This window comes from Pollachius pollachius, assembly GCF_949987615.1.
Source record: "Pollachius pollachius genome assembly, chromosome: 13".
NCBI classification, from domain to species: domain Eukaryota; kingdom Metazoa; phylum Chordata; class Actinopteri; order Gadiformes; family Gadidae; genus Pollachius; species Pollachius pollachius.
This window is the reverse complement of record NC_136946.1, coordinates 4,488,661-4,508,430: the sequence shown is the minus strand read 5'-3', so window position 1 is coordinate 4,508,430 and position 19,770 is coordinate 4,488,661. Positions and strand designations below refer to the sequence as shown.

Here is a 19,770-nt window from a genome sequence, read left to right as displayed (position 1 = left end):
TTCCTTTAGCGTCGTTTGCTTCATCCTTCATCATTTGTTATTCCTCCCTTCCTTCCTTCCTTTATGTCTCCCTCTAACTCCCTCCATCCTTTCGTTCCTCGATCTATCGCACGCCCTCCTCTCCCTCCCTCTCTCCCCCCCCCTCCACCTCCCTCACCTGGGTCACTGGTAGTTGATGATCCTAGCAGGCCCAGCGCTGGATCGATGGGATGGGGGCCGGGGGGCAGGTTTCTACTCCACCCATACATCCTGTTCACAGCGCCCAGGACACGCCTTGACCTGGAGGAGTATGGGTGGGGGGGGAGATGAATCGGTAAAGGTCTCGGGGCTGACGTTGGGGGCGTGGTCCTGACGTTAGAGAACGAGGGAAGGCGGGCGGGATTGAAGATCTGGTGAGAGTTTGGCTGGGGGGGGGGGGGGGGGGGGGGGGAGTGTGTCAGAGAGGATGGGAAAAAGACGGACATAGTGGAGGGGTCTGGGTGGTAACGAGGAAGAGGGTAATTTGGCGGGTCAAAACTAATTAGGATTCAGGTTGTGTCTTCACTCATGCACTTTTATTGAGAGGGAGGGAGAGAAAGAGAGGGAGAGAGATGGTAGAACATGGGCTTGTCTTGCGGATAGCAGTTGTAATCTGGCTGAGTTATTTGCAACGGGATACTCCGGTCTCTGGGCCATCTGAGCAGCCCTCTCCTCCTCCTCCTCCTCCTCCTCCTCCTCCTCTCCACAGAGAGAATGGTAGTCACGTCAGCTATTCCTCCTGAAGGCTAAGCATGAGACAAACAACAGATTGAATTGATAATAGCCACTCAAATACAAGGCCTGTGTTCCGCTTACGCCGTAATACGTTTATAATTTGTGGTTAATGAAACACAATCACTAAAAAGACCTCGTGAGTCAGGTTTCCATGACTGCTTCTACATTTCAAAAGATCAGTCTCTTCGACTATATCCTTATCACAGTTATTTTTGTGTATTATTATTATACACAGTATTTCTACTCTTTGTGACCCAGCCCTTTTAGAATTCTATTATTCTCAATTTGACTCATTACAAGATAACATCCGTTGGTTTGCCGATGAGTCAGGCGCTAAAGGAAGTGGTTCCACGTCCATATATGGGCACTCCACACATCCAAGGTCGCAGCCCTAGAGAACTAGAAGAAATGGCGTCCACCGCATGACAAGAGGAAAGCCTTCAGTCCTGTCACGGCTGTCCTTCAGAACCTCGGGACAGAAAGACAGACAGAGGAACAGACCTCCTTGTTAACGTGGGTTTGAGGTGACATCCAGCAGGCAGTGGCGTGCAAATGAAAAGGCGATTTGCGAGGAGCATCGGCGTTCGTGTCAGGCTCCGGCTAATTAGCGCCAAGCCAGAGGCGCGAATGCTAACGAGAGTAAATCATCTGGCTCAGTGCGCGGCGGGACGCAAACCATGGCAGGAGTCTTTTAAATCTCCGGACCTGGAGTTTGCTTCCAAGCTATTTACAGTTTGACACCTTTATTTGAAGCCATAGCCAATGTTTTCTTTCGTGTCCATGTCGTTAAGGAGCAGGTAGGGGACTTGGGGTCTCATGGTCGACTCCGCCCTGCAGGGGAGACAGAGGACGTCGGTGTTCCAGTCCCAGAACCTCTTGGCCGGGTGTCAAACACGCAACCCGCCACAGTATCGCTCAGCCCCCTGTGGGTGTCGGGGTGACCTCACACACCCCCACTTAGCCCTCGTTAACTAGGGGTTGAAGAAAGATGAAATGAATAAAACAGATGGTGCAGGGCGCGCTTGAGCTCACAAGAAGGCAGAGAATCCAGAGAGTGACCGGAGAAGTCAGGTGGAACCGGTCCGGGAGGGATCCAGGCCGGGAGTCCTCCTCTCATCCCTGCTTTAATAACATAAGACCAGCGATGAGAAGCACCAGGAGGTGAGCCAGAGTTTAAAGCTTCTTCAAAATAAAAGTCCCACTCTTGTTATTCCCTTTCAGTACTCCCCTGTGACCCAAGCCACATAAAAGTCTCACTCTATTTATGAACAGGTCCTCCACCATTGTGTCTATCTTTGTCTTAACCACTCCCATATTCTCTCCCTCCCTCCCTCCCTCCCTCCCTCCATCTCTCTGTCCCAGTGCGGCATAGCTACTGCGCTGTTTGAGTTACTGGTTGAATAATGCAGTCTGTAGGCCAGCTTTGATGGCTTGTTTGACTCTGCAGACGAGGTGGGGGTGGTGGTGGAGGTGGTGGTGGTGGTGGTGGAGGAGGAGGAGGAGGAGGAGGTGATGGTGTGAGCTGAACTTGTTATGTCTTTTTATTATTGAATAAGTCTCTTTGAGTACTTCCCTGGTGCAATCTCAGCGCCCTCATGCTGGGTCTCTCTCTGCTGCCAGGGAACCTGAAGCATTAGCACATGTTTGTGTGTGTGTGTGTGCGTGTGTGTGTGTGTGTGTGTGTGTGTGTGTGCGTTATGCCATTTATTCTTGATTTATGCATGCTTAGAACATGACATTTGCAGGTGAAGTCATGAATATGTGCACTTATGCAAACACACACACACACACACACACACTCGACGCACACTCTCTTACATCGACGTGTGCTTAAGTACACTTATTGTGTGTTGGACACCGTACTTTGAGAAATGCTTCCTTTTTAGTGGCATTTGAAGCTTTTCTCCCGGTACAGAAGGTGGATGACTTTTAGCTCGGCATTGGAATATAACAGGATACGTGTTTGTGTGGGTGTGTGTGTCTGGGAGCATGGATGCGTCTGCCTGTGTTTGGTAATGTTTAACCCTTGGTTTAAGTGTTCCCTACCTCTATATATAGTTGACGTTATACCCCCCCCCCCCCCCCCCCTCCTACTTTAGATCAGATGCAGCCACCACATACATTATGCGTGTGTGTGTGGCACTTGACGTGTTTGTGTGTGTGGGCGGTACTTGACGTGTGTCTGCCGGTGTCTGTGTGTGTGTGTGTGTGTGTGTGTGTGTGCGTATGTATGTGATTGTGCGAGCATTGTCTTTCCGTGCGGCTGTTTTAAGTGTGCATACAGGTGTGTGCGCCTCACCCCGGGGGAGTCTAGGTGTTTAGGGTTAGTGTGTCTAGCCGCAGACTAGAGACCTCCTGCCGTGAATGAATAAACCTTTTAATGTGTTTTTAATCACCCGACCACATCCGCCCGATCACCGTGGAAATAAAAGTTGATGACTCTTATATGATACTTTTTTAATAAACGCTAACCTAATTCCCACGTAGACGTTATTCCGTGAATACTTTATGACTGCAGGATGCTAGGCTCTGTCTGATGCTGTTGTTTATTCTGGGCCGCACTAGATTAACTTTATCTCCATATAGTTGTTGCGGGTTGGTGGCCTGCCTTTGCTCATGGAATATTAATGGGAAATGTGCTCTGCTTTTTGTATAAATATCTCCTGGCGTTCGTTCGCTTAGCAGCCATACCTTTAAATATATTTTTTAAATATACATGTGAATACTATTTGAACTCGGATCAGATATGGAAAAACTTCACGCCAGCAGGGAAATCCAGGTGTTCAAACAAGATGAAAGGGAAGATGAACACAAAATCAGAAATAATAAAAGCGCAATATCAGCACTGTATACACAAACACAGAGACAAAATAAATCCAGAATAGCGGTATCTATTTTCACCAGTTTGGATGTGGTTCCTTACCACGCTTGATAATAAGATAGTTTACAGTTGTTCCGAGTGTACTCCTTTCCATGGGCCTTGAGCAAGGCAGGTTGGGTGATTAGGTCTGAGCGCATTGTACTCGCTACCTTTCGCATTCGGCCAGGTTTCCGCCACGGGCGCTCTGTCTTTCCTTGGAGATCGATAAGCAGTTATTGAGCGGCGGTTCTGACCGGCTGGTTCACTAGCCAAGGTCCACACACTTAGCGTTTAATCACCGGTGAAATGTTAGGCGACCGACGCCTGGAAGAAGAATGGCTTTCATTTCACCAGCCTGAGCCATAGAGACCTTTTTTGTAACCATTTTTACCAAGTTTATATCGGTAAAGCTACCACACATAAAATTCTTCAAGATCAGACGTTTGCTTGTCGTTAGCCTCATAGCATGATTGCCTAAGTCATATTTTGGCCGAATTGTGATATCAAACCTAACTCTACTCTCCTAACACTGCTGATTCACTGTGCCTCATTGGTTGTATCCTTAGCCAATCAGAGGGATTTTTACATTCCATAATTACTATCTGCCTCATTCATCTATTTGACCCGGGCCTTTTTGACTCTAATTAAAGAGATTAACCTCAAAATATGACTTCGGAAATTATGCTATGAGGCTCACAAAATATTAAACACATTCTGCATTTCACAGGATAGTGTAGTGATCAGGGTGTACCACTCCAACCCCAGAGGTTGTAGGTGCGATTACCCCTGTCCACAACCTAAGGCAAGGCCTCCTTGAGGAAGAGGCCCAACCGCCTACCTGCTCCTTACTGTCCTTCATTGGAATACACTTGAGTCACATTCGATAAAAGCAACGGCTGGATCGCTAAATACTAAACGTTGCAGTGAAAGAAGTTGAGCTTCACTCAAGATATTACCTAGACTTGAAGCGTCCTCCTCCTTTTCCTCCTTCCTCCTCCTCTTCCTGCTGTTCCTCCTCCTCTTCCTCCTCCTCTTCTTCCTGCTGTTCCTCCTCCTCTCCCTCCTCCTCTTCCTGCTGTTCCTCCTCCTCTTCCTCCTCCTCTTCCTGCTGTTGCTCCTCCTCTTCCTGCCCTTTCTCCTCCTCTCCCTCCTCCTCTTCCTGCTGTTCCTCCTCCTCTTCCTGCTGTTCCTCCTCCTCTTCCTCCTCCTCTTCCTGCTGTTCCTCCTCCTCTCCCTCCTCCTCTTCCTGCTGTTCCTCCTCCTCCCTCCTCCTCTTCCTGCTGTTCCTACTCCTCTCCCTCCTCCTCTTCCTGCTGTTCGTCCTCCTCTCCCTCCTCCTCCTCCTGCTGTTCCTCCTCCTCTCCCTCTTCCTCTTCCTGCCCTTCCTCCTCCTCGCCGCAGCAGCGGTCAGCTGCTTTTAAAGTGGACCGGAGGGCAGGCTCCGCTGGCCCCGTCGTGATCCACTAAGACTTTGTCCCTCTCCGGGCGTCCCTGCAGTGAAAGGCTGTCCCCCGGTCTCACCTGCTGCAGACCCCTCTCAGGTGTCCGCCAGATCACGGCTGACAGGGCTCTCATTGGTGGCTGAGGATCGACCCGGAAAACCAATTACAGCGTTCCTAACTAGGTCCTGGAATCCGGCCCCTTCTAAAAACACTTCCCCTACAGCATACAACACACCTTTAGCCCATCGACGGTTTCTTTATCTCTTTTGGGCTTTATCTTGTTTCGTCTTTCGTTTATTCCTTCTTCAATTCTGCTACTCATTTTTCTTCATCTGTTAGTTCGCTTTTTTTCTTTCATACTTACTTTACACTCCCTCCATGTTTTTTAAAAGTGTATTGGTGTATTTTTTGTTGTCAGTCCAAAAACCACAGCCAAACAGTAAAACCACAGAAAATCGAAGATCCCTGATGTTTTTATTTTACGACGCTAAAGTTAAGACCTGGATCCCATAAACCGCACCAACTGGCATCTGGATGGCAGCCATTTTGTGGCTCCTATGGTGTTTGCAGCGGGCACTTGACTTCCCTGTAATGGAAGTTTACCAGCGCCCCCCCCCCCCCCCCCCACACACACACACACACACACACACACACACACACACACACACACACACACACACACACACACACACACACACACACACCCTTGCGTGGCAGACTAACAGTGATCACAGCCTCGGCCCTGGAACAAGCAGCCTGTCCAGTTAGTTCACAGTATATGAGCACAGAGTTTAATACAGAGAGAGGGAGAGAGAGAGAGGGAGAGGGCTCCCTTTTCCCTCCCCCAGAGCTCACTGTGTTAAAGGCCTGCGTGCCGGTTTTTACACGCGTGTGTAAATTATCCCTCGTACTCCATATGTCGTCTAACCAAAAGCAACGCTTGAAAAGCCAGGGGATTATTTTCAAACCACACAATCTAGATGTACTTGCATAACTTTGTGTTAATGTGTTGTGTGCGTGTGTTTTAGGGCTCCGCCTCCGACCGTTAAATCCCTCGGCCATTATCTTTTTGTTCTGGTATGTTTCTCTGTCTTTATTTTCATTTCTTTATCCCCCTCTTTTCCGATGTACACAGAAACAGACACATGCACGCACGCACGTACGCACACACACCACCAGATGTTTCCCATGACTTCTTCAAACACAAAGGAATGCACTTGAATCCTCGCTGACATCTCAAAGGTGGTCTCCGTGACAACTCGAGCTGCCATCATGAAAGCATTGCTTGGCAATGGAGGGCCCTATTGTGGGAAGAGTGAGGCCCTTCAAACACATTTTTGGGGAACCCATCGTCCCGTTTCCCCGTTCACTGGCCTATCGGAGTGGTTGTTTAGGAGTCGCAGACTAATTCAGGCACTTCTGAGTCTGTGGTTGTGATCGAGATGCCGGTGGAGAGTTGTTCTCCTGTCAGAATACTCTTTAGGCTGGAACCTGTTTCCTCACGTTTCTTCTGCCCACTTCAGCACATGAAATCTGGTCAATTACTGCTTCAAACTGCCACTCCTCCCCTCGTTCAGTGTCATTTTATATCCCTCCATCTCTCGTGTTCCCAGTGAATGTGGACTTGAACTTCAAAATAGTACTTAGCATTTTGTAGCATCTTATCCTAGCTATCTTTGTTGTATACAGGAAATCAATTGTGATTGCCAATAGGTTCTATAAACATCCCCACTGTAACAACAGTGAAATATTGTTTCTCTTTCTTCTGAAAAATGTACTTATTGTCTATTGCTTTGGATAAAAGCGTCTTCTAAATACCCTAAATGTAATTGCAAGTGTGTGGACCAAGGACGCTAATGTTATTTACCTCCTGCATCATAGATGTGATTAATTGTGTTGGTGGGGGGGAAGGCTAGTGAGGTGGCATCCTTGAGCAATATTCCCTAACCCTACCTGAGCATTAATGACATTCACTGTAGGACTTTGGGGGAAAGTCGTTTGGAAATGATTAAAGTGGCAATCTGGAAGAATTCCCTTTTTGTTCCTTTTGGCACCACCTATGGCTCTCTCCTGGCTGGCTGAGAAACTAGTGGTGGGTGATGAAAGCCACGGCACTAAGTGTGGCCCGCTTGGTGGCTAGAAGGCATGGCTGGGGAAGTGGCCATCAACACCCAGTTTGAAACATTCCTAATACTGCAGACGCGAGGGCTTTGATGAGTGGCCCACAGGCTCAATCACCGATGGGTGCATTCCTTGATAGATAGCTACTTAATTGACGTTTTTTGAGATGAAAATCTCTGGAAATCGTAGGGATTGCCACTTAAACTAGTTGTAAAAATGCATCTTTAATGATGACATACTGGAATCTATCCAGATTTTTCATAAATCAATTGTTGCAAGGTGTTTCTGCTCGCGTCAGATATGACATGACATAACCGCCCCTCCGGATCGCAGACTAGCCCTGGGCTATAATGTATTCATCTATCTGCTCGGCGTCTCAATCACCTTGAATGAATGCGTCTTCACTGATTCACCGAAAATGTCTTCTCACATCCCTCTGACTGCCATGCTGAGAAAATCAATATATTCATGCTCAAGGTGTTGGCGCTTTCCGTTGTGTTCTGCCTCTTGTTCCTCAGTGGCGTATGTGTTAATCCTCAGTTTGTAAAACACGCAGGCCACACACATTTTAAATAAACCCCAGATTCCTTCTTTCCAAACTGCCAACAAACACTTTGCCGGCATAGAAAACTCTGGCCAATGCCAATTCTTCCCATTACAAACATCTGTCATGCGGCAGTAATCATATTTACTTGCGCTTGTTTATATTTAAAACCATGGAAAGCTCAATTGGTTTTGAGCAGAAATAGAGAAAGAATGAGGCCAGTAATCCAGAAGGGGGAGAATAAATGAGGCGGCTGTCCAGATCCTCGCGGTACTGTTAAAGACTGGCAATTATTCATGAAACAAACTCCCAAATTAGTGTTTATCCGCTAATGTGTGTCATGACTATTAGTTCCAATAATGGCATGCAGCGTTTGGAGATAGTTTTGTCCTTTTGATGCCCCTGTCTCTGTGTCTGTGTGCGTGTCTCTGTGTGTCTGTCTGTGTGTCTTCCTGTTTGTCTATATGTCTGCCTGTGTGTCTGTCTGTGTGTCTGCCTGTGTGTCTGCCTGTCGGTCTCCGTCTGTGTGTCTCTGGCCTCGGCCTATATTTCTGTCTGTGTGTCTTTCTGTGTGCTTCCGTCTGTGCGGAAGTCACCCACGCATACATACATTCATTCATCCTTTCCCTCTCGCTTCTCCTCCCCCCCCCCCCCCCCCCCCCCCCCCCCCCCCCACCTCCCCTCTCCTCTCCATCTTTCTTTCTCGATCTTCTCTCTGGAGCTCTGATTTGGACCTATTAGTGAGTCTTAGTCCTTGCAGTGTGTGCACTCTGTGGACCCTCACTTCATCAGCGTGCCGTTTGATTCGCGCTGCGCCGGCTGAACAGAAGAAATAACTGATCCGGCTGATCAGAGTGGAAACTAGTTCCCATTGTGTCGGGCTTCTCATTCGTTTATCTTGAATTCATTATCAGCTCCATTTGTCGGCGACTTTCATTTCTCTCTCTCTCTCTCTCCTTTGGGCAGGGTATATTTTACTACTCTTGCATTTATTTACCCCTCTCTCTCTTTCTCTCCCCCATCACTGTTCTGTCTCTTTCTCGCTCTCTCTTTCTCACTCTCTTTCTCTCTCTCTCTGTCTCTGTCTCACTCTTGCTCTCTCTCCTTCTTTCATTTTGTTCTCCTTGGTCTTTCTGCCATTATTTAGCCTTTTGTCTCTGTCTCTCCCCCCCAGACTTTCTTATACCTCCATTTCTTATTCCTGTCGTCTCGTTTCTCTGTCTCTGACATGTTACCATCTTATCGTCCATTAAGGCCCTGTGACGCTCTCTCTCTCTCCCTTCTCTGCCTTAATCTCTTCCTCTTTCTGTCTCCATGTCCTCTTAATTTCCTTGTCTTTGTGTCTCTTTGTCTTTGTCTGGCTGACACCATAACACACCATGGTGCGGTTATCTGCCGCGTACAGGAGCCTGCCTTCAACTCACTGTGGTGCAGGCACAAAAAACAATGGGTGTGCTGTGTGTGTGTGTGTGTGTGTGTGTGTGTGTATGTATTCCTGAGTGTGTGTGTGTGTGTGTGTGTGTGTGTGTGTGTGTGAGGGAGCTAGGGAGGGAAGGCAGGGGTGTGTGTGCGTGCGTCTTGCAAAGTGTTTATGAAACGATCTAGCTCCTCTGTCGCTTCATCAAGGCCTCTGCGTCTCTCTCTTTGAGTCATGAGAAGCCCCGGTGGAATGCATAAAGAAGCAGACTTAAAAGCCTTTCATTGTATACTGGTTCAGCCCGGCTGTCCCCTAAGGCCCACTGCGTCGCATTGAGATGCTGGGGATCGCTGTTGTGTCCGTGTTGTCCTCTTCTGTTGGTGACTGGCGTTGTGTTATACACTGCAGTCATGTAGATGCATGCACACACACGCACGCAGGAAAACACAGACACACACCCACCGGCACACACAGAGACACACACTCTCTTTCTCTCTCTCACACTCACACACACACACCTAATTATGTTTAATTCATGAGCTAATGTGGAAACGGAACCACACAAAGGTCTGAAATTGCATACCTCCAACATGTTCACTCAATATTTCTTCCTAAAGTCGGTACTTAAACAAGCATCTCTTCCGTTTCATATTAACTCCTTCCTAACTCTCAATTTCAAGAGTTTCGACCTGTTGAAAGTGCTGAAGGATTCGGTGTGAGTCATGCTATCCCTAGCTCGTCCATACATCCTTTGAGTACAGTGCTCAGGCTCAGGCCTGTGTCCGTGTCTCTACATTCGGGGAGCAGTGTGACTCCGACGGAAAGCGGGCAGCCAGCCGGAGAGCGGAAAAGCCAAGGACTCCAGCATTGAGACACGTGGCGCCCAGATCTCCCCCGCTCGCTCCCTGAGGTGTCTGTGTTTTGCTGCCGCCGCTGATGTCGGTGCCAGGTTATGTTTTAGAGGTTGTGACAAAATGGTTGTCAGGAAGAGGCCGAGAGAGACCAGTCAAGGGGACCTTGCCAAGGTAGTGGGGAGGCCCGGGGAGACCGACATAACTTCTACTGAGAAAGTGGACAAGTGTGTGCTGGTGTAGTGCTGTGGCGTGTTGATTCAAGACGTGTAGTGCATGTATTACATAAAACAGGAAAATGCAACCCACTGCAACATCTTTCATGGACACATACAGTAAGATATCAGAAATGTATTCTTTCTGTAATTTAAGTATAATGACATTCCGGATTGCAGCAGTGGTGGCAGGGATTGGATTCATGTTGGGATCAGTAGTTCTGAGGGCTGTAAATTTATTCTGCTTTGGCTAGGGCACGCAAATCAAGAATATAATGATCATGTTAATTCAAAGCAAGTTAAGGTTAAAGTAAAACGTTAGTGTTGAAGTCAGCTGCTTTGTCATATAAGTAAAATATTCTGTTACGAGAGAGACTGTTCATCTGATACAAGAGAGATACATGATCTAATCTTAAATACATTGCACTTTCTATAATGCTTTTTTAACTTTGCCTTTATTTTCTATCTATTCTATACATTTTTTAACATTGCCTATGCTTTATCTATTATTTTATTGTATGACAATGTTTACACGTGAAGCATTTTGAGTCTGCCTCGTGTATTAAAAGTGCTATATAAATAAAGTTGGCTTGCCTTGCCTAAGTGCCTCGTATGAATGAGACTCGAGTAGCTAGTAAGCCACCAGAGTCAGCTATCACTTCTCTTTGGCCTCAAAACCCTCACTTTATAACTTTTACATCTGAGACTATGTTGACATTCTCTGGTCCATCGGTACAAGAGATCTGAACAATGCGACCTTCATTTGTAAAACAAGCAAACCCCAGGAATACTTCCAGCACTCCAGCAAATATTATCGATGTGTTGTGTGAAAGCACAGGGGGAAACAAAAAAACTCCTTACTCCCAGAACTAACAGTCACAGTCAACACGGCCATATGTGTCTCCAGATGTCGATAGTATTGAGGATTAATGCGGTGCTCAGGGCTAACTATCTGTGCTGCGTGCTACCGGGTATCAGATAAGGAGCATCTATCTTCCACCGGGGCCCCGGTGCCCATTCTTTAAAGTCACACTCGCTACCCACAAACAACAACTCTGGTGATGGATGGCTCAACAATGAGCTGGCTTCTGTCCTGGGCTTCAGCTCGACCAACAACCGATACCGGTTCACGGATGCGTCAACAAAGGGTTTGGAGCGAATTGGAATCCGAATCGGATGCGTTCTGTGCAGAATCAAGGGCGCTTACTTTACCGCCTGGATCAGTCTGCCAAACCACAACCCCAGTGGGCCGTACCGACTGGTAGGCTGATCTGTCCATCATACATCTGCTTGGTTATGTCCGCGTCTGATGTAACTATGTGTTCAATTAGGCAATGGCTTCAAAGTTAAAGCGTGAGGGCCCTTTAAAAGACACACATGCACCGTTCTGTAAACCGTTCCCCTGTCGTTATCCAGGGAGCCGCATCCACCAAATGCTGATTAGACTCTAGCGACCGTTGCTCTGTCGCTATCCATGGTTCTGAAACCGTTGTTCGTACTAATTTGCCGCTATCCATGGTTCTGAAAGCTTAGCTCCTACTGTTCTGTCGCTATCCGTGGTTCTGAAACTCTAGCGCCAGTCGCTTTGTTGCTATCTATGATCCTGAAACAGCAGCTCTTACTGCTATGTCGCTATCCATGGTCCTGAAAACACTAGCTCTAACTGTTATGTCGCTATCCTTGGTTCTGAAACCCGAACTATTGCCTGCTATTACGCTATCCATAGTTCTGAAGCCCGAAATACTACTGTTGTCTCGCTATCCATGGTCCTGAAACTCCATCACCCATTGGTATGTCGCTATCCATGGTTCTGTTACCCTAGTTGTACTGCTTCGTCGCTATCCATGGTTCTGAAACTCTAGCTCTTTCTTCTTTGTCGCTATCCATGGTTCTGAAACCGTAGATCGAACTACTTTGTCGCTGTCTGTGTTTGTCTAAATCTTGTTTGTCTCCTTCTCTGCACTCCTGCTGCTGACCTTAACCTTTATCACCAGCTGGTGTGAGTAGAGGCTTTAGAAGAGCTTAATACCCTCAGCTCTTCTGGGGTTTTAACATGTCAACATCTGTTTTTTTTTCCGAATTTTGAATAGTGTTGACACTGTTTCTGTTCTGTAGTACCTACAAAGTAGAATTTGTTCATTGACAACGGTGGTAAAAGCTTTTGAATCAAAAACATGTGACTTTTTTAGATACTTTCTTTAACCATTCAACTATTTTGCAATGTTTTCTATCTTTTTGTAGCCTTTTTAATCAAATAAGAGAGTGTTATTCAGAATGAAGAAAGCCCAAAACCCTGTTATTTCATTTGAATTGAAATACTAATGTGCTTTTCTTGTCCATCTCTCTCTCTCCTGTATCCTCTCTCTCTCTCTTCCAGTGGTGCTGCTGAATTCTAAAGAGACTCAGGCAGAACTTGGCTGGACATCGTACCCCCCAAATGGAGTGAGTCTGCGCTGTGTGTGTGTGTGTGTGTGTGTGTATGTGCATGTGTGTGCCTTCTATTTTCTCATCCATCACTTCTATTCTGTATTCCTTTCTCGCTTATTTGTCTTTCTCTCTTTCTTTCTCAAGCTGGCACTCTGCCCCATCTGTCTATCTTTCTTTCTGTCTGCCTGCCTGTTTGTCTGTCTGTCTGTGTCTCCCTCAGAACCATTTTCACCATCCAGAACTCATTATGTCTATTAATCGATGAGTCTTTGCCTGAACAAGTCCCTTCCTCCATACCTCCAGACCCACTGACCTACTGCCATGGATAACGTCCCCTCTTCCTACCTTGCCCCCCCCCCCCCCCCCCCCCCCCAACCAATCGATGCAAGCTCATAAAGCATGCAGCGCCCGGTTATGAGGGCGCAATAAATGCCAGATGTCAGGGAACCCCCTTTTTAGAGAATGATTTTATGCCAGGGCACTCATTTCACACACACACACACACACACACACACACACACACACACACACACACACACACACACACACACACACACACACACACACACACTTACACAGACACACTGTTAGAGTGAGTGTGTGTGTTATGTTTTATAATTCCACACAAACGCAATGTATGTGTACACGCATACATGCGGGTGCACTGACACACAACGACACACACACACAGACATACGCGCACGCACGTGCGCCCCCACACATACACACACACACACACACACTGCTTCATGTAGCAGTAGGAATGTATTGGGTCACATGCAAGGCTGTAAACTGGGGATTTATGGACTCGCTGGGATCCCAGCCCAGCACAGCCCTGTAAGGCCGGCTTACAGAAATGCCTGCAAGGTCCACTCCCACTCAGACGCCCTGACACAACACCGCTGTTCATCATTACAACAGAACAGATCCACGCTGTCTCTCTCTGTCTCTGTCTCTGTCTCTCTCTTTCTCCCCCTTTCCTTCTCTCTCACTCTTTGACTCTCTCTCTCGGTCTCAGTGTGTCTCTCATCTCTATATTTCTTTCTCTCTTTGCCTCTCTCTGTCTCTGTCCATCTGTCTTTCTCTCTTGTTCATACACTTTAGCAATGACCTTTGACAGTAACTATTTGGTTGGGTAAAAAGTGAATGAAGGAAATCTGAAAAGAAGGCAAAACGCAACGTAAATTCCCTTCAATTAAAATGAATAAAAATATGTATTCACTAACAGCCTCATAATATGCTTTGTGTTGTTATTGAATGATGCTTCAGAGTTTTGGTGTTAAATGTAAAACAAGCTAACCAAACTTAATTCAATCAATGTATCCAATGAGTCAGACATGAGTAATCGCTCTTATCCCTAGGTGTTTTCTTTCCTCTGGCTTCTCCCGTCTCTAAACACATTTCATTGGCAGACCGACTAATCGAGAGAAAATTTATGATTATTACGGATGATTTGATGTTTTATTTTACTTTAGATTGATAAGGATGAAATCTTGTTGTTAAATCATGAAATTATCTTTTCCTCCCTTTACAGCATAAACCACATTCCTATAACAATATACATTTAAAATCAATCAACTATACATCAATACGGGTTAATGTTCGGAAAGTTACCGGAAAGCCAGCGATGGCATAATATTTTCCTTCTGAGCTTCGGTCAGCAGATGTCAACAGATCCATCGATCCCCGATAGTCAAATTAAAAACTTACTTTTACTCCCCCAGTCGGCCTGGATCAATAACACCAGAGACTCTGTTTTTACAACTCATCAGCCCAGCGTCCTGATCGATACCACCATTTAGGGGATCAATAATTTATGCCACCTAGATTGAAGGCATTTTAAAGAGCAGTGTGGACTATTTGTGTCCAGCCTGTGAAATGCTGTTGGTCTTTCTGTGTCTGGCACGCAGTCCACTTCAGGTCTATCTCTCTGCCATCAGGCAAATCACCAATGAAACAAACATTTAACTTTAGCCTTAAAACAGCCTTTTCAAGACCTGCTCTGGAGCAGACACGATGGACACATTTGCAAAACGTCTTGCAAACGAATCCTTCTTAAATGGCAAAGTTGGCGCCAAGATAAAGAAAGACAAGTTTATCAATAGATAATTTAAACCCCCTAAAACCAACATTAACAAACCTCATTAAGCAGCACTAACAGGATAGTGTTGGGCAGGATAGTGAACTGGTCGGGATTCATTTTGGCGAATCCCAAAACGAAGGGTTCTGGGTTTGAGTCCCAATGTTTGCTATCTCCCTGCCGGCATTCTAGAGCAAGACACAAAGCCCTTCAATGACGTGTGTCTGCATCATTTTTACTGTACGACAATAAATGACATTATCTGCTGAATGATTCAATAGTAATTGCCAGTAGTATGTCATGCCTCGTCATGTGTAGGCAAGTGTAGGCACAACAGCAGTGCGTTACTGTGAAGGCAAGAGTAGGCGTGACAGCAGAGGCGACGTTGAAGGCATAAGGACAGCTGGTAAGGCCAGTCACTCTCCGTGACGCTGTGGGCGAGCCCTGGTGCCATTCTGCCTCCAGAATAGATCTGAAGCACGCTTAATAGCACACTATATACACAGCACAGCGCTAATAGCATGCTACATACCCTTTCTGTTGGCACTCTCTGTTGAACCGGCTTTTCATTCTGTCCAACCCCCTCCTGGGTTTTTTAGCAACTTTACCTTTTTCCCCTCTTCTCCTTTTCATCTGCCACTCTTCCCTTCACGCCAGTCGTCCCACTATTGTGTCTCATAATGCCCGGTGTCACGTCCTCCTCCTTGCTTTTACGGCCCCTTTTAAATCCTGTGAGTTTCCACTCACACCCTTCATCTCAAAGTCGATGCCCATGTGTGTTGACTCTTCGTCTCCGCACATATTACTCTCTTCTTCATTTCCAGTCTACCCCTGACCTTCTGCTCCCCAGATTCCTCCTCTCCTTCCCCGTCGTATCCCTGCTTTCATCCTCCAACTTCAACTCAACTCCTCTTCAACTATTCTTTATTTTCTATCCCTCCCTCAATCCCACTCTGCTCCACTTCATTCTCTGTTCTCTTAAGTAATACCTTGACTTGAATACTTAAAATCTGACCCGCCGTCTTCTTTCCTTGCCCCTCCTTGCGATGACTAAACTGTCTCCCTGTCTCTTTCTCTCTCTCTCTGTCTGTCTGTCTCTCTTTGTCTCTGTCTGTCTGTCTGTCTGTCTGTCTGTCTCCATTACAAATGTAAATGTCTCTCTGACTGTCTCCTTCTCTCTCTCTCTCTCTCTCTCTCTCTCTCTCTCTCTCTCTCTCTCCCCCTCCCTCACAGTGGGAGGAGATCAGCGGGGTGGACGAGCGCTACAAGCCCATCCGCACCTACCAGGTGTGCAACGTGATGGAGCCGGTGCAGCAGAACAACTGGCTGCAGACGGGCTGGGTGCCGCGTCGCGGCGGCCAGCGCATCTTCGTGGAGCTGCAGTTCACGCTGCGCGACTGCAACAGCATCCCCGGCGTGGCGGGCACCTGCAAGGAGACCTTCAACCTGCTGTACGTGGAGGCGGAGCGCGACCTGGGCGGCGTGACCCGCGAGGACCGCTACACCAAGGTGGACACCATCGCGGCCGACGAGAGCTTCACCCAGGGGGACCTGGGCGAGCGCAAGATGAAGCTCAACACGGAGGTGCGGGAGATCGGCCACCTGAACCGCAGGGGCTTCCACCTGGCCTTCCAGGACGTGGGCGCCTGCGTGGCCCTGGTGGCCGTGCGCGTGTACTACAAGCGCTGCCTGGCCACGGTGCAGAACCTGGCCGTGTTCCCCGACACGGTGGCGGAGGCGGCGTTCGCCACGCTGGTGGAGGTGCGCGGCGCCTGCGTCAACAGCTCGGAGGTGGACTCGGACAGCCCTCCCAGGATGCACTGCAGCGCCGAGGGGGAGTGGCTGGTGCCCATCGGGAAGTGCAGCTGCAGCGCCGGCTACGAGGAGGGCCACAGCAGCTGTGAAGGTAGGAATGGGGGAGGGAGGGAGGGAGGGAGGGAGGGAGGGATGGAATGTATGATGATGGTTAATTGTAGCAGCTACGACGGTAGGATGATGGCACGATGAAGGGTGGGAGGGAGGGAGGGGGGTATGGAGGGGGGAGGGAGGGATGGCAGCTGGGGAGATGTGTGATGATGGTTATTGGTTGCAGCTACGATGGTAGGAGGAATGTGGGAGGGAGGGAGGGATGGTGGGAGGGAGGGAGGGAGGGAGGGAGGGTAGGTGGGTGTATAGACAGAGTGTGTAATGATGGCAAAAGGGAGCATTACCATGAAGGTAGGAAGATCGATGAATGGATGTACGGTGAGATGGGTGGAGAGAGAGGGGGATGGAGAGAGGGAGGGATGGAGAGTAGAACAAGGACAAAAAACACTTTTATTTTTACAAAAAAGTAAAGACTTCGGGACGAAAAACAAACTTTCTCAGCCCTGAAATACAAAAGCCGATATATATTTCCTCCTAGTGTATGGCTTGGGTTGCAACCATTGCATGCTAAACAATTCCGTCCTTTGTGTTGCAAGGTTTTAGCATTTTAAATATAGGAAAGCCCTGCTTCTAAAAACCCAAGGTCCTTTCTCCCGGCTGTCAGGAAGCCAGCCAAACTAAAAGAACCTTTCAACGCGTTTGTTTGCATCTCACCTCAAACAACACTAACTGGGAAGTCATTCTATGGCCAGACTTTCCCTGTCTTTACATCATTAGAAAGTGTATTTTTTCCACCCTGAAGGGAAAAGCCTTGACTGTTTCCTCTACTAATGTACGGCGCGACACTGTTTACAGACGTCTCCGGACTTGTTAAAGCCAAGCTCCTTTTATTTGAATGGATTTTTGTCACAATTACATTCTCCAAGGGGGCTTTTTATGTTTTGGTTGTTTTTTCGTCTTTTGTCTTTTGAGGCGAGCAACTCCTTTGGGCGCATTACTTACCGGCGCTAAACATCAGAGCCGCGCCGCTTGTCTTCCGGGTTCTCCGCGTACGCTGAAGAGGACACACTGCTCTAATAAGGAGCGACCGCGCTCAAAGACACCAGACGCGTCTTCTGCCAGCCCGCTTTAATGTCGGCTCGCTCACGTCTCTTCAAGTGTACAACAGAAGGAAACTCAAGGGTGCAGATGCGTGATATTCATTTAAAAGGGGAGGGTGGTATTAACCTAGCCGTGCTCATCCCATTTTGTTTCTCCCTGTGCGGTTTCGCCCCCAACGCAGACTGTTAAACCCACGGTTTGGTGGACATGTCCGTTTGAGTTCACTTCTTTGGTACTTGAAGCAAGCAAGTGTGTGCGCGTGTGTGCGCGTGTGTGCGTGTGTGTGTGTGTGTGTGTGTGTGTGTGTGTGTGTTTGTGTGTGTGTGTGTGTGTGTGTGCCGGTGTCGGTGCGTATGCGTGTGTGTGTGCCGGTGTGTATGTGTTTGTGCCGTGTGTGTGTTCCCGTGTGTGTCTGTGCGTGCTTGGGTGTGCGTTTATACCCCATGAAGTTTGTTAGGAGACAGTGTAGGCATAGGAGGGGGTGAGGCTGGACTTCCTTGAGAGACAGGAAGTGACATACTGGCTCTAAGGCAATGAGGAAGGAAGGAAGGAAGCGACAAAGATCTTGAGAGGAGGAGCAGATGGTTGAATTGTTTAGGAGTAAATTAACGGAGCGTCTGAATATTGAAAGATGAAAGGGAAAGTGAAGCGTAATCAGATGAGTGGAAGTGCGTGGGAGTTTATAAAAGCTCAAACTCTCTCCCTCAAAATTGCCTCTTAATTAGTTTTAAATCCATTAGCCGTTGATTTTTGTTGCTCTGTTGTCTCAACGGTTATTGTTATGTGAGGCGTAGATGCTGCCTTTATTTATGTGTGTGCATTTGTGTGTGTGTGTGTGTGTGTGTGTTAGTCTGTATGTGAGAGAGTGACAGTGAGTAGGAGAGAGAGAGAACAGTGACTAATGTGCTCACACATGCACTGTCCTACAATGTCTGCCTGTCAAAGAGTTTTATCACCAGCACCAAAGCGCTTGGCACTAGTCTCTGACACACACACACACACACACACATATACATACACACACACACAGTGGGTGGTTTGTGGGGGACCCCTGACGTAGTTGACAACGGGTGCGTTTGTTTTGGCAGTCAGTGTGTGTGTGTGTGTGTCACTGGCGGTTGCTCAGTCCAAATCGCCACAGTTACGCAGCCCCAATGCCGCTGTGGGCTTTTACACAGCGCCATCTTGTGTTGTAGGCTGAACAGGATGTGGGTGTTGTGGCCGGCTGGGTGCCGGCTGTGTGTGTGTGTGGGGGGCTGTAACACAGTTGTGCGTGGGCGCCGTGTTCATTGTCATCTCAGAGCGAGGCTTTCATAAGAAAATGCCACCAGGTGCGATTATTAATTGATCGTTTCAACCCTGTAGTGACATCACAGATGGGAGGGTCCACCCATATGATGGTTCAGGCCACTGGGTGGGTGGGTGGTTAGCTGTTAGCGGTTAGCGGTTAGGTGTAAGCAGTGAGTTAGCTTTTAGAGGACAGGGTTCATTATAATCTGTTCGGTGCTAGGGACTAGCAGTTAGCATCTAGCTGGTTAGCGGTAAGATGTTAGCGCTCAGTGATAAGCATTTTTATGACCAACAGTTAGCTGTTAGGTATTAAGTGTTCAACGTTCACTCATAGCAACGGACAGCTAGCTGTTAGCAGTTAACAGCTAGAAGTCAGCAGCAAGCTGTTAGCTGCTAGCAGTGTGTAAACGCAGCCCCTCCAGTGCCCGTCGGATGGAGTTGTAGAGCCCTGATGCTCTGAATATGCAGACTCCAACCCTTCCCTTAGCCATCGCTTCAGAGCTATCGATCAGCCCGTAATGGTTCACCAGACCGAGGAATTAGCCTTGGGACGCTCACCTGGCTGTCACGCACCTATGCAACAGCAGACAAACATATGCGTGGAAAAGCACGCACACACACACATACTAACACACAGAGACACACGCAGACAGATAATAGACACATAAACGCACATACTAATACGCATATAAACACACACACACACACACTGCATATACTAACATGCGCATACTAACACACTCACACACACACATACACAAAGACTAACAAACGCATACAAATACGCTAACACAATGACACGC

The 19,770-nt window shown here is 47.7% G+C and overlaps 1 protein-coding gene across 1 annotated transcript in view; it reads left to right on the top strand.

Annotated features, from left to right (window-relative positions):
* epha10 (EPH receptor A10) overlaps nucleotides 1-19,770 on the top strand; it is a gene marked incomplete at its 5' end in the record, with an annotated part of 156,899 nt that overhangs the window by 22,022 nt on the left and 115,107 nt on the right. Inside the window, 2 exons of the mRNA XM_079749336.1 lie at nucleotides 12,581-12,645; nucleotides 15,944-16,616. Of these exons, the coding sequence (XP_079605462.1) occupies nucleotides 12,581-12,645; nucleotides 15,944-16,616 (738 nt within the window). The remainder of the gene's footprint in view (nucleotides 1-12,580; nucleotides 12,646-15,943; nucleotides 16,617-19,770) is intronic.